We start from the raw sequence: 12,847 nt of genomic DNA, 5'->3' as shown, positions 1-12,847 counted from the left end.
AGCATTGATCTGCTGCCTCCTGCACGCCCCACAGTGGGGATTGAGCCCACAACCCGGGCATATGCCCTGACCGGGAATCGAACCGTGACCTCCTGGTTCATAGGTTGACACTCAACCACTGAGCCACGCTGGCCGGGCGAGAAGCCTATCCTTTAAAATGCCCTAATGAAGTAAATTCTGGAAACCAACTCCCGGGTCACAGCTCCAATCTACACGAGCAGGCCTTTGCTGCAGGCGTCGGTCACAGCATCACTCACCTTGAGAAGGTTCCTGTTCACACAAGGATGACCCGTCTGTGGGTCAAAGAACAGCTGCTCCCCCTGAGTCAGAAGGTGCGGCCACGCATCCCTCCTTGTCGTTTTCTGACCACCTGCGCTCAGTGAACACTCGGTGTGGCAGGGGCGCGTGGGAGAGGGACGGAACTCTGACGCCTCTGCAGACTCCCTTTACCCAGTGGATGGCTGGAGTGGCCCCTCAGGCAGTGTTCCCTGTTGTAGATACTAGAGCAGTGATTCCCAAAAGTGGGCGCTACCGCCCCCTGGTGGGCGCTGCAGCGATCCAGGGGGGCGGTGATGGCCACAGGTGCATTTGTTTTAACTTTTTTTGTATTACCTTTTTATTCTGAGTTCAATAAATAGTTTCATAATTTCAAACTTCAATGTTTCTAATTTACACCTTTCTTTACTATATTTTACGAAAAAGGTAGAAACATTAATACATATATCTTTCTGTTTAATTGCTATTAAAATTTTTAAAAAATTAATTTCCAGGGGGCGCTGAGTAATATTTTTTCTGGAAAGGGGGCGGTAGGCCAAATAAGTTTGGGAACCACTGTACTAGAGAGAATCCTAGCTCTGCTGATGGTCAATCAGAATTCCCTCCCCCGCTTCAGATCCATGACAAAGAGGAGGAAGAGTTCAATGAGAAGAGTGAGCACGATTCTGGGATCAACGAGGAGCCTCTACTCACAGCAGATCAGGTATGAGCATCTCCCTCGATTCTTGGGATTTTTTTCTTTTTTAAAATGAATTAATTTCTTTTTTTTGTTGTTCTTGGAATTTAAAAAAATATATTTTTATTGATTTCAAAGAGGAAGGGAGAGGGAAAGAGAGACAGAAACATCAATAATGAGAGAGAATCATGGATCGGCTGCCTCCTGCACACCCCGCATCGGGGATTGAGCCCGCAACCCGGGCATGTGCCCTGACCGGGAATTGAACTGTGACCTCCTGGTTCATAGGTCGACGCTCAACCACTGAGCAACACCAGCCGGGCAGGAAATTGTTTTTTTTTTAATGGCGAAAACATTTAAGATAATATACTTGTCACATCCATTTAAGGCAGGAGAAAAATGTATGGTCTCTCGGTGACTGTGTTGATGACTTGGAGTGTCTTTCAGAAGGGATTTCATTTCTCCTTATGCCTCAGTTTACCCTCCTGCTGTAAAGAGGAACATAACTCCAGACGCTTGGGTTGGGTGGGCTCCGTATTGGGTAACAGCCAGAGGCAGGCCCAGTGTTTACTGACTCTACTTCCTGCTAAAACTCTTATTTAATTCACGTGCTTGGAGTCCAGACTCTGAAACCAGGTCCCCAAACACCTGTTCTTCCAGAAACGGAAGTGGTAGGTGAGGCTTTTGCGCGATGGCTATTTCTCTCCTATTTCACAGAACACAGAGGACGCTGAGCCTTCTAAGAGGCGTCGTAGAGACACTTGTGTCTCTTTGTTTGTAAAAAAAATTAAAAAGGATAGTGCTTCACATTTGATTGCGTTGATTGCATTTTGGCTTTAATAATTTATTGCCGAAGGAGAATAAGGTTGCCTCTCTGGCTTCCTTATCCAACCTTTCGGTCAACAAATACTTATGGGTGGTTGTTTTGAGCAGGCACCATGCACTTTTTTTTCACAAAATAATTCAGAAAAAGCCCCACTGGGAGCCGTGGATGCCAGAAAGAGCTCTTCAGTAAAAGGAACTCTTTTGTGTCTGTGGCCAAAGGTGGGATATAAATAGGTAAGGATCAAGAGATCGAAGGGAACCAGATGGAAAACACAGGCGCTACCAATTAATTCTTGTGAATTTTAGGAGAAATTCGATGCTAACCGCTCTGAGATAAAGAGAAACTCAGCTGTCCAGTGCTAAAGGGGCTTGTGTCATTGGGTTGCATCCTGTGAGTGGCGTTCAGTAGTCAGAGATGGGGTGTGCCCTGAATGTATTAGCACAGATGAGAAGGTTGGGGACTAAACAGCCATTATTCTAAAGGAGGGGACAGCACATCTTCTTATCTTTGGTCCAGCCTAACATGGAGACCCCAGCCCAGCGGCCTTGGAGCCGGAGCCTGTCACAGCATCGACAACAGACAGATGCAGAAATCAAGGCACTGTGGTGACCAGGCTCATCCGTGGGGTCCTTTCGGAAGTAGCCTTTGCTTATTTGCTTTCTTTCTGTGCAAACGATAAATGTGCAAAGTCGCTTACCTCCATTCCTTTTGGCCACCATCTAACATCACTCTCACTCCAGGAGCTGCCCCCTCCCCAGTCCAGATCAGAGCTGGGTTTCTCACCTCTTTTCTGCTCCCTACACCCTGCATATCCTTTCATTCCTTTAGGATCTTTATTTTCGCTTGTTGCCAGGCAGTTTTCGTTCCTGTGTAAAACCTGGAGAAATAGCCATTTCCTCCCAGGTGAAAAAACCCTCCACATTTTGAGTTGTGTTGTTTTTTCCCCAGTCATAGGCACTGTGACGATGAATGGGCTGGGTTTCGTGTTAAAGCGGATGAAACATTTTCCTACTTAGACACTAAGTGCTCAGCCCATTGAAGTCAGGTTCCCTTCCAGGCAGCTCTGCTTCCTTCCCTGAAAGCGTCGTATTTCCAATAAAGCACTCAGCCGAATGCTGTTCTTGGGAGACGCTTTGCATTAAAGGAAGGAGCATGTCTAAGCCGTAGGTCGGGCCCATTTTTATTATTATTTAATACGTATTAAGGAACAGCACCGCTTTAGGAATTTTACAGACAGCAAGTTAGACCTGTCCTTACCGGACCCAAATCCCAGCCAGAATGTCCCTCCAGCAGAGGACAGGTCACCTACCCTCCTGTGGGCCTTCCTCAGGTCATCGAGGAGATCGAGGAAATGATGCAGAACTCCCCGGACCCTGAGGAGGAGGAGGAGGCCCTGGAGGAGGAGGACGGGGCCGAAACTTCCTCCCAGGCGGACTCGGTGCTCCTGCAGGAGATGCAGGCCTTGACCCAGACCTTCAACAACAACTGGTCCTATGAAGGTGAGGGCTGGGGGCGGGCTCGCCCAGGAGGGACCCCCCTGCCCCGGGCCAGGCGCTGGGCACGCGCCTCACTGTAGCTAATAGGACCTCGCATCCAGGGAGTTGGCAACTCCTTCTTACCGGGCATTGGGAGAGAAGGTAGCACTTTTTGGAAAATTAAAATGGCAAAACGGAGCAAAGAACATGACTTAATCAATGAGAACCCCCTACAAAAGGTAATAATCATGACAGCTCATGTTTTTGGAGTTATTCCTATGAGCTACCTTATTCTAAGATGTTCTACGAATAATGTCATTTCATCCCACACCAACCGCAGGACTGAGCTGAGTGTCTGAGAGGTTAAGCGACTTGGGCCACTGTTGCAGAAATATGATTAAAAACAAACCTCCTTTCCACCCAGAGAAGCTTTCCACAGGAGCAGAGAATGAAAACAGTTCTGTTCTTGAATAAGCATTAAGCCAGAGCGTGAGGCACGTCATGAGCAGCCGCTGAAGGGGCTGAGGAACCTGAAAGAAATCCCACTGTTGTCCAGAGCCCAGTGGAGGCAATCCACTCCATTCATTACGCTCTGCAGTTTGGAGTCAGGTCACATATCCTCCTTGGTGATTACTCTTCTTTCTTTTCCATTGATATTTTTTCCATTGATTTTTAGAGAGAGTGAAAGAGAGCGGTGGAGGGAGGGAGGGAGAGAGAGAGAGAGAGAGAGAGAGAGAGAGAGAGAGAGAGAGAGAAACACTGATGTGTCACATTGATTGGTTGCCTCCCCCATGCACCCTGACCGGGGCTGGGGATCAAACCTGCAATCCAGGTATGTGCCCTTGACTGGGAATTGAACCCGCGACCCTCAGTGCATAGGCCGGCACTCTAACCACTGAGAAACTTGGCCAGGGCGATGCTTACTTTCAAAGCAGTGACTCCCTGGTTCTATTTTTTTCCCCTCCTCTCCACTGCATTTTCCTCCCATCTTTTCCCTCCATATCCTCCCTTCTCTCTCCTGCCTTCCTCTCTCTCTTTTTTTTTTAAATTAAATCTTTATTGTTCAGATTATTACAGTTGTTCCTCTCCCCCCCCCCATAGTTCCCCTCCACCCGGTTCCCCCCCCCCCCGCCCTTTCCCCCCATCCATAGGTGTACGATTTTTGTCCAGTCTCTTCCCGCACCCCCCACACCCCTTTCTCTCCCCGCCCCCCCCCGAGAATAGTCAGTCCACTCCCTTTCTATGCCCCTGATTCTATTATATTCACCTCTCAACTCCCTGGTTCTTGAGGAAACATTCCTGAGTCCAGAGACGGGCAGGAGCTTTATTCGGCCATGAAAATGAGTGACATGCGTTTGAAAAGGACAGAGAAAGCAGTTCTGAAAGGAGAGGGAGGTAAGGGAGAGGGAACGTCTCACCCTTATTTTCAACAGGAAGAACCAAGCCTCTTCTTTTCCCCTTGCATTTCCCCTCACACCACATCCCAGCGGGAGGGCTGGAGCCAAACCCAAAGCCAGATGGGTCAACTCCAGAGTCCACACTCGGTCTGTGTATCGTACTGATTCTCCAACACAGATGGGTAGTCACTAGGATTGTGCAAAGAAACAGGTGGATGAGGAACGAAATGACAAGATGCAGCACTGCAAAGGCTAACCTGGGTATGAATTCCATCAGCCCGCAGGGAGGATGATGCTCCTGCTGGGGAGTAGACCATGGGGGTGGGGAGATGGGGACCCGGAAATGGAGAGAGAAGGTGGGTGGGTCTGGGTAGAAAGATCGGTCCAAGCATGGGTTAGAATAGTGGCAAAACGGAGGCGTGAGCTGAAGAACTGATGGGAAGTGAGCCTGGCTGTCGGGACAGAGGCAGGGCGTGACCGGCCGGAGGAATCTGGGCGGAGCGGAGCGATGGAGCGCACTTGGCTGTGGCGCTGCCTTCACAGCTGCCAGGTCAGGCCATTCCCAGCCGCACAAAGGCCCAAACACAGAGAGGCTCAGCCAGAGACTCGCGAAAGCAGCTGCAGTGCAGAGTGAAATGGCAAACGCAGAGGAGGAGGGCCGCTCGTGGAACGAGATAAAGGGGAAGTATCCGAGCAAAGCAGAAACGAAAAGGGGAGGGACCTGGATGCTGAGGCAGAAACAAGAGATGCCGTTAGAAAGGGGTCCATTGGCCATGAATCCATTTTAGATGAAGAAGCCTCAGGGGACAGGAATTCAAGTAAAATGACCTGGGTCTCATGATCTCGGGTCCCCTTCCCTTTCCCCCCTCTCTCTTTTTTTCTTTATTTCAAGAAAAATGATCTTAAATATAATAATGTTACATGCAATAAACATTAATATCTCAAGAAAAACCATTTTAAATATAATAATGTTAGATTCAATAAACACCAATTATTCAAGAAAAATTATCTTAAATATAATACTAGAGGCCCAGTGCACAAAATTCGTGCACTCGGGGTAGCGGTGTCCCTCAGCCCAGCCTGTGCCCTCTTGCAATCTGGGAGGCCTCAGGGGATGTCCAACTGATGGCTTAGGCCCGCACCCCACAGAGAGTGGGCCTAAGCCTGCAGTTGTTCATCCTTAGTGCTGCTGCGGAGGCGAAAGAGGCTCCCGCCACTACCGCTGCGCTCGCCAGCCGTGAGCCCGGCTTCTGGCTGAGCGGAGCTCCCCCTGTGGGAGCGCACTGACCACCAGGAGGCAGCTCCTGCGTGGAGCGTCTGCCCCCTGGTGGTTAGTGTGCATCATAGCAACCGGTCGTGCCACCGTTCGGTCAATTTGCATATTAGCCTTTTATTATATAGGATTACATGCAATAGCAGACCACTCTCCTCCCGCTCGCCAGGGTTCACTTTCCACTCTGAGTAGCCCGGCTTCCGCACACTTCCCCCACTTTTGAATGCAGGCGCTGCCACATGCCCTGCTAATTTCACTGTCAGCTTGATCAGCTCCTGGGAATCAGCACCACCCTCTATTGCTCTTCAGCCCCAATGCCAAAACCCCCTCTGTTTTTTTTTGTTTAAAATATATTTTTTTATTGATTTCAGAGAGGAAGGGAGAGGGAGAGAGAGAAATAGAAACATCAATGATGAGAATTATTGATCAGCTGCCTCTTGCACATCCCACACTGGGGATCGAGCCTGCAACCCGGGCATGTGCCCTGACCGGGAATCGAACTGGGACCTTCTGGTTCATAGGTCGATGCCCAACCACTGCGCCATGCTGACTCGGCCTAAAACCTCCTCTTTATGCTCCCTCCCGCCCCACCCTTGACCCATTTCACATGAGGAATAGTGTAGAAACAGGACAGTTTGGAAGACAGAACAAGGGATCAAGAAGCCACCTGTCTGTCCACACACTTTTTTGTGGGCAGAGTCCACTGGCTTCCTTGGGGGCCTTTTCTCCTTCCCCCTTTGCTTCCCCACGAGGGCTGTCTTTTCTGCAGACAGCACACTGGCCCCGCCCTTCCCGGCACACCCCAAAGTTGTGAAGGTCTCTCCTGGCCCTCTGCATGGTGGGAAGGGGTCTCCCCTCGAGGGGCCGTCCCACCTGAAGTGGCAGCGGCCCCGGAGCCTCTGCAGCGGCTCGGGCTCGGCTGCAGGTGCCACCTGTGGGCGTCTCCCCGCAGGACTGAGGCACATGTCCGGGTCGGAGCTGACCGAGCTGCTGGACCAGGTGGAGGGCGCCATCCGCGACTTCTCGGAGGAGCTGGTGCAGCAGCTGGCCCGCCGGGATGAGCTGGAGTTCGAGAAGGAAGTGAAGAACTCCTTCATCACGGTGCTCATCGAGGTGCAGAACAAGCAGAAGGAGCAGCGAGAGCTGATGAAGAAGAGGCGGAAAGAGAAAGGCCTGAGCCTGCAGAGCGGCCGCATGGAGAAGGGGAGCCAGATGCCCCTCAAGGTATGTGAGCGCCCAGCCGGAAGCCTGTGCGTCCCCCCTCGAACCCGGCACTTCAGGTCCCGGGACCAGCCCTGCAGCGGACAAGAACAGACTTCTGCGCAGTGGCTGATGGGACACAAACATCATCGAATATGTTCTCTTAGTCAAGACCTTGGGAAGGGGGGTGAGGGCATTTAGGGTTGAGAAGTGGAGCCCCGGGACTCTGGGCGCCGTCCTGATCACCTCGCTAGGATGCGGTGGGTGTTTCAGGACCGAAATGGTGGTGCTTCATTGGTACACGGACAGGATCCTTCAGAGCAGACGCTCAACCAGGGAAGCTCAGCAGAATCCCCTGGGGAGGTTTTTCAGGAGCCTCTGCCTGCGCTCTGGCCACACCTGGGGCACTGGCCTCGCTGTGTGCCTTTGGAAAAAGCATCTCAGATAAGGGCAGCTGCTTGACATCTGCCCTTCTCTCTCTTTTTAAAAAAGTATATTTGATTTTTCAGAGATGAAGAGAGAGAGAGAGAGAGAGAGAGAGAGAGAGAGAGAGAGAGAGAGAGTCATTGATCGGCTGCCTCCTGCAGGCTCCCTACTGGGGATCGAGCCCGCAACCCAGGCATGTGCCCTGACCGGGAATCGAACCCTGACCTCCTGGTTCATAGGTCGATGCTCCACCACTGAGCCCTGCCGGCTGGGCCATCTGCTCTTCTCAGTGGCTGAGTATTTTGTTCTCTTCCCTACGATATTTGCATCAACATCTGTCCAGGTTTTACTGTCCTGCTTCATTTTACACAGGAAGCAGTAGAGTAAAATGTGGAAGTGCCTGGGGGTTTGTTACCCTGGGGGGGGGGGGGGCAGTGACTCATTTAGGTAAGAGTCTTCCACGCTGTTCATCCTCCCAAAGCCCAGGTTTCCATCTGGCCCGTCTTAGCCCAGGTCTTACACTTACTTTCTAGTCCCAGCAGTCTGGGCAGTGACCTAGACAGTGTGGCAGCTCAGGGGTCCGGGCGGTTGAGAGAGGACACAAGGCCCTGGGGGAGGGGGGGGGCGGAGGGGGCCGTGGAGCGGGAAGCAGCTGCTCTTCTTGGTCTCCTCCCCCCAGCGCTTCAGCATGGAGGGCATCTCCAGCATCCTGCAGAGCAGCATCCGCCAGACCTTCGGCTCCTCGGGGACTGACAAACAGGTACAGCTGTCTCCCTGGTCCCCGCTGTCCTCCCAGCAGAGCGGGGAGTGGGGGTTCAATAGGAGGATCCCGGCACTCGGGCAAGGGCAAGGGCGGTCCCCCAACTTGCTTCACTCTGGAGGAGGAGGAACGTGTCTTTGTAAAGGTGAACAGTTCCTTGAGCTTCAGGACGTGGAGAAAACTTAAAAGTCGACATTGCGCGTAGCCCTACAAGTCAACTTGTTTTAAGAACAAAATGCCTGAAAAGGGAAACGCATTTGATGATCGATGAGTCCACCACTCGGGTCGCCAGCAGACCAGCCCCCCCAGGTCCACGCCTTTAGCCGCCCACTCTGCCTGTCGCCCGCGCCGTGGCATCTCCGGGTCGGTCTGTTGAGTCGGCTACTTGCCTGAGAAGCATTTCCGGTTCCTTGTAGACAGCGCTCAGAACGTTTACTGCGGACCTGCTATGTGCTGAGCTCTGTTGCTAGGCCCTCAGGTGCCAAGATGAGCAAGTCCTGGCAGTTCTTGCTCATCTTGGCACCTGAGGGAGATTTCTCTGCACTCGGGGTAGGGGTGTCCCTCAGCCCAGCCTGCGCCCTCTTGCAATCTGGGAGCCCGCAGGAGATGTCCAACTGATGGCTTAGGCCCGCACCCCACAGAGAGTGGGCCTAAGCCTGCAGTTGTTCATCCTTAGTGCTGCTGCGGAGGCGAAAGAGGCTCCCGCCACTGCCGCTGCGCTCGCCAGCACCCTCACGGCGTGCACCATCTGATAGAGATGCCGTGTGCAGACGGATGAGTGTAGAATAAGTGCACATGCATTGTGTGTCTCACACATACTTGTAGCTGGGTCCCGTGTTAGAATTCTAGGACGCGTTATGGGAAGAGATTTTGGGAACATCTAACTCGGTCCCCTCATTGCTCAGCGGCGAGAACCGAGGCCCAGAGAGATGAGGCAGGATTTCCCCAAGGCCACGCGGCTGGTGTGTGGGAGAGACACGTGGCACAGCCACGACTAACACAGAAGCCTCTGGCTTTGGGTCTGGAGGTCTCACCCACTCTGCCCGGGGGGCCCCCAGGGCCCTTCACCTCCTTCTGGCCCAGGGCCGGATACCCCACTGGGTTGTCCCCAAGATGATGTTGTTGTAGGAGCGCCTCACACCCAGCAGAGGGCGCAAATCCAACATTCAAGATCGAGGGTGTGGTTGAGGTTCTCTGGCCTGTCATTTGGACAAAAGAGAAGCCAGCCATTCATTCTCAAATTCACTGCAAAGGGTAAGAAGATACAAGACCCTCTCTTTGCTCTCAGCCCCGATGAGAAACATCCCACCCGGACTTTTAAATTAAAAGCAGAGTTCCTAATCCCTGGAAAATGCCCAAGTTGGAACGGAGGGACATTTTTCCTGGGGGATACGGGCAAGTCTTAGCTTTAAAGAGACACTCCCCCAAAACAGAAGGTCCTGAGACACTGGTGTGTGAACTACACGGGTGCTGTGTTGAACGCGCCCTTTGACGGAGCGTGTTTCTTAGAGGAAAGCCCATCCCCGCTCGGGTGGTCCCGCGTAGCTCACCCCAGAGGCCCGCGCCTCAAGCGCATGCGTTTGTCTCCTAGTATCTGAACACAGTCATCCCCTACGAGAGGAAGGCCTCGCCTCCGTCGGTGGAAGACCTGCAGATGCTGACCAACAGTGAGTAGCTCCCCTTCCCAGCCAAGTCAGCTGCTCAATGTCCTGCATCCCTCCCTGTGGGTCACACCCTGGGTGCCTCGGGCCCGAGATGTCCCAGACGGGTGGGTGTCAGACGGCCAGACTGTGCTCCGTGTCACGGCCTCCCTGGCCCCGAAGCAGGGGTGAGATCGCAGGGCTCTGCGGTGATGCCCAGCGCGGTCTTGTCTCTCCCGGTGTCTGTAAGGGACCGGATTTGCCAGGAGAAGACAGTGAGCTAGGGAACCAGGTTGGGAGGGGCGGAGGGGTGGGGTGCATCGTGTGCAGGGACTGTCTGGGTCACCCCGCAGTCCTCAGGTTTTGCATCCTCTGCCCTGCCCGCCTGTTCCCCCTCTGCCACTGGAGGATGCCGCTGGTCTGAACTCGTGCCCCCCCCAGCAGGGAGCAAAGTCCCTGGGACTGGCTGTCTCTTTAAAGAGAAGCCACGTGTCTTGGGTGGGGTAAGGCTGATGGGAAAGGACAGTGTGGTTTCCCTCCACTTTGGCTCTGCTGTCCAAATAGTAATAAATATTCTGAGCTTAGGGAGGAAAGGGTGTAAAAAGCCTTTTGGAGGCAACATGTCTTTATGTCCATCTAACACAACAAGCCCCAAAGGGCCAGGGCGCGTGGTGTTGGCCATCCGTCAGCTTGATTCTTGTAGGAAGAGGATCCTCGGCTGAGATGTGACAGGCTCAGTGAATCAGGAGTCCATCTCCCTGGCAACCGTGCGCTGCTTGAGTGACAGACTAGCCAGGCTGCCCAGCCCGCAGCAGCGCTGCCCGGAGGGACCGGGCCAGCCTCAGGTCGACCTGGTACCCCAGGGGATGGGAAGAGGCGCTTCCTCTGTCCAGCGGAGGGAGACGGATGCCTGCTGGGCCCAGTGCTAAAGGGGACCGGCCGTTCTCATGTCTCTCAATTTGGAAAACCAAGGCAGGTTCTGGTAAACAGAAATCTCGCCGACATCAGGAGCTGCTGAGCCCTCGGGAATCCGGAATCGTAAATTCAAAAGGCATTGGCTTCCTCTAGGCTCGCTTTGAACTCCTTCATTTGCATAAATATGCACTAAGAATTTTTTTTTTTAAAGGGAGCAGATAGAGATGAGCTGACATTTATAGGTGTTGTGTTTTCACAAGCAGTAAGCGTTTGGAAAATAAATTGGACAGATGATGAAGGCTGATCTGTGTAAGGAACTCTATCATGGTCCCAACAAAAGGAAGAGCTGTTCATTCATGCATACCCATTGCGGGATGCAGCGCGAAATCCTTTCATTCTGATTAAGAAGCTGTGGGTTAGTTTACATTTTCTAAGTTCACTTAGAAAGTTATCGCTCGAGTAGGTCGCTCATTTAGAATACGCTGGGAAAGTGAACAAAGGAAAAGAAACACTTCATTGTTCCCTTGGCTGTGGTTTCTATGTTGGTGTTTTTCAGCCATAATATTTAATGTCTTTTTCATGGAGTTGGGATTATGCTGGCTATAAAATTTTGCAGCACGATTTTAATCACGCCCGTTAACATTTGGTTAACATTTTTAAAATGGCTCTCTCTTCTATCATGTGGCTATACATTCCAATATTTTATTCTTTTGAAAAGGAAAAAGCTGCCATCTTTTCTGAATGCCAATTCTGTAGGTTACAAAAGCCCTTTTTTTAAATTTTTATGCCAAATCTTTGTATGGATTTACGAACAATATTTCCTCTTTACTCCCAAATGGGCCAAAGACCAGCTCTGAGGCCTGGGCACCCCGTACATTTTGGGTTTTGGAAACCAACTTAGACCCATATCGACGGAGTGCACTTACTGTATTTTTACGGCTACCTTCTTGGTGCGGCGTCCAGCTGCCCGTGCTCAGTTGCAGAGCACTCCCAGCCTGTTCTGTGGAAGTGAGTACATGTCTACAAACACAGAAGAAACAAAACAGAAGAAGCCAACACCGGCAGGGGCTCAGGCTCAGTCTCTTTCCCGATCTGGCCGCTGACTCCTGCCGCCGTCAGCTTGGTTCCGACCCACCCACTCCTGGTTTCTGGAATCAAGTTGCGTGAAACTAGGCAAAGAAACCCACAGAGAGCAGGGACATGGAGGTGGATGGGTGCCTCTGTTGTCAGGGCTGCCGCCTGACCTGGGATCAGTGCCGGCTGATCTTTATTCTTCTCTCCGTTCGCAAGAAGTAATACGTGCTCATTGAAAAAAGCCAGGCACTGTGGGCATATGACATAGAAAGGAGCTCCCCCCATGGTCTCACTCCAGAGACAACCACTTTGAACAGTTCCATGCACTTTATTCCAGATATTTCTGTGAGTACTAGCATTTATTTAAAAGTTAGTACATAATGTCCTGTGGCCTTCTCTCTTCACTGTTAAGATGTCTGGCACATACAGATCTCTCTCCTTTTTCATAAAGACCACACGGGAGAGAGTTTATTGAAGGAATCGATTGGTGAAGGAATCTATTGGTAGACACCCCCCCCCCATTTCTTGGGACTATAAACAAGATTCAGCTACTTTCTTGAAGGGTTTCCTACAAAGCTGACTTCTACAATATGGATTATGAACATGAGAAGATGCTTTTGGCATCGAGAACAGGTGTTAGCCCGGTGGGTCAGACTGGACCTGGGTTGGGCACTTGAGTTCTGTCTAGGAAAGAATTCAAACCCAAGACTCAAACTGTAAGAGAAAGTGTATGTAGAACGCCACAGAGGCAGAAGTGAGCTGTGGAAGGAATGGGCCCAGGAAACACGTTAGACCAGTGGTTCTCAACCTTGGCTGCACATTAGAATCACCTGGGAATCTTTTTAAAATCCTGATTTCTGGGCCTCATCCTCCGGAAATTCTGTTTCTTTGTTACTAATGTTGTGGCCC

General features: G+C 51.7%; 1 protein-coding gene across 1 annotated transcript in view; it reads left to right on the top strand.

The window, feature by feature from the left end:
* Window positions 1-12,847, top strand: part of FEZ1 (fasciculation and elongation protein zeta 1) — a 34,331-nt gene that overhangs the window by 18,167 nt on the left and 3,317 nt on the right. Inside the window, exons 3-7 of the mRNA XM_023743258.1 lie at window positions 893-979; window positions 3,109-3,277; window positions 6,876-7,147; window positions 8,229-8,309; window positions 9,901-9,976. Coding sequence (XP_023599026.1) covers window positions 893-979; window positions 3,109-3,277; window positions 6,876-7,147; window positions 8,229-8,309; window positions 9,901-9,976 — 685 coding nt within the window. The remainder of the gene's footprint in view (window positions 1-892; window positions 980-3,108; window positions 3,278-6,875; window positions 7,148-8,228; window positions 8,310-9,900; window positions 9,977-12,847) is intronic.

Source organism: Myotis lucifugus, unplaced genomic scaffold, assembly GCF_000147115.1.
Source record: "Myotis lucifugus unplaced genomic scaffold, Myoluc2.0 scaffold_382, whole genome shotgun sequence".
In the NCBI taxonomy this organism is placed as follows: Eukaryota; Metazoa; Chordata; class Mammalia; order Chiroptera; family Vespertilionidae; genus Myotis; species Myotis lucifugus.
The sequence above is the reverse complement of the archived record's forward strand: the minus strand, read 5'-3'. Positions and strand labels throughout refer to the sequence as shown.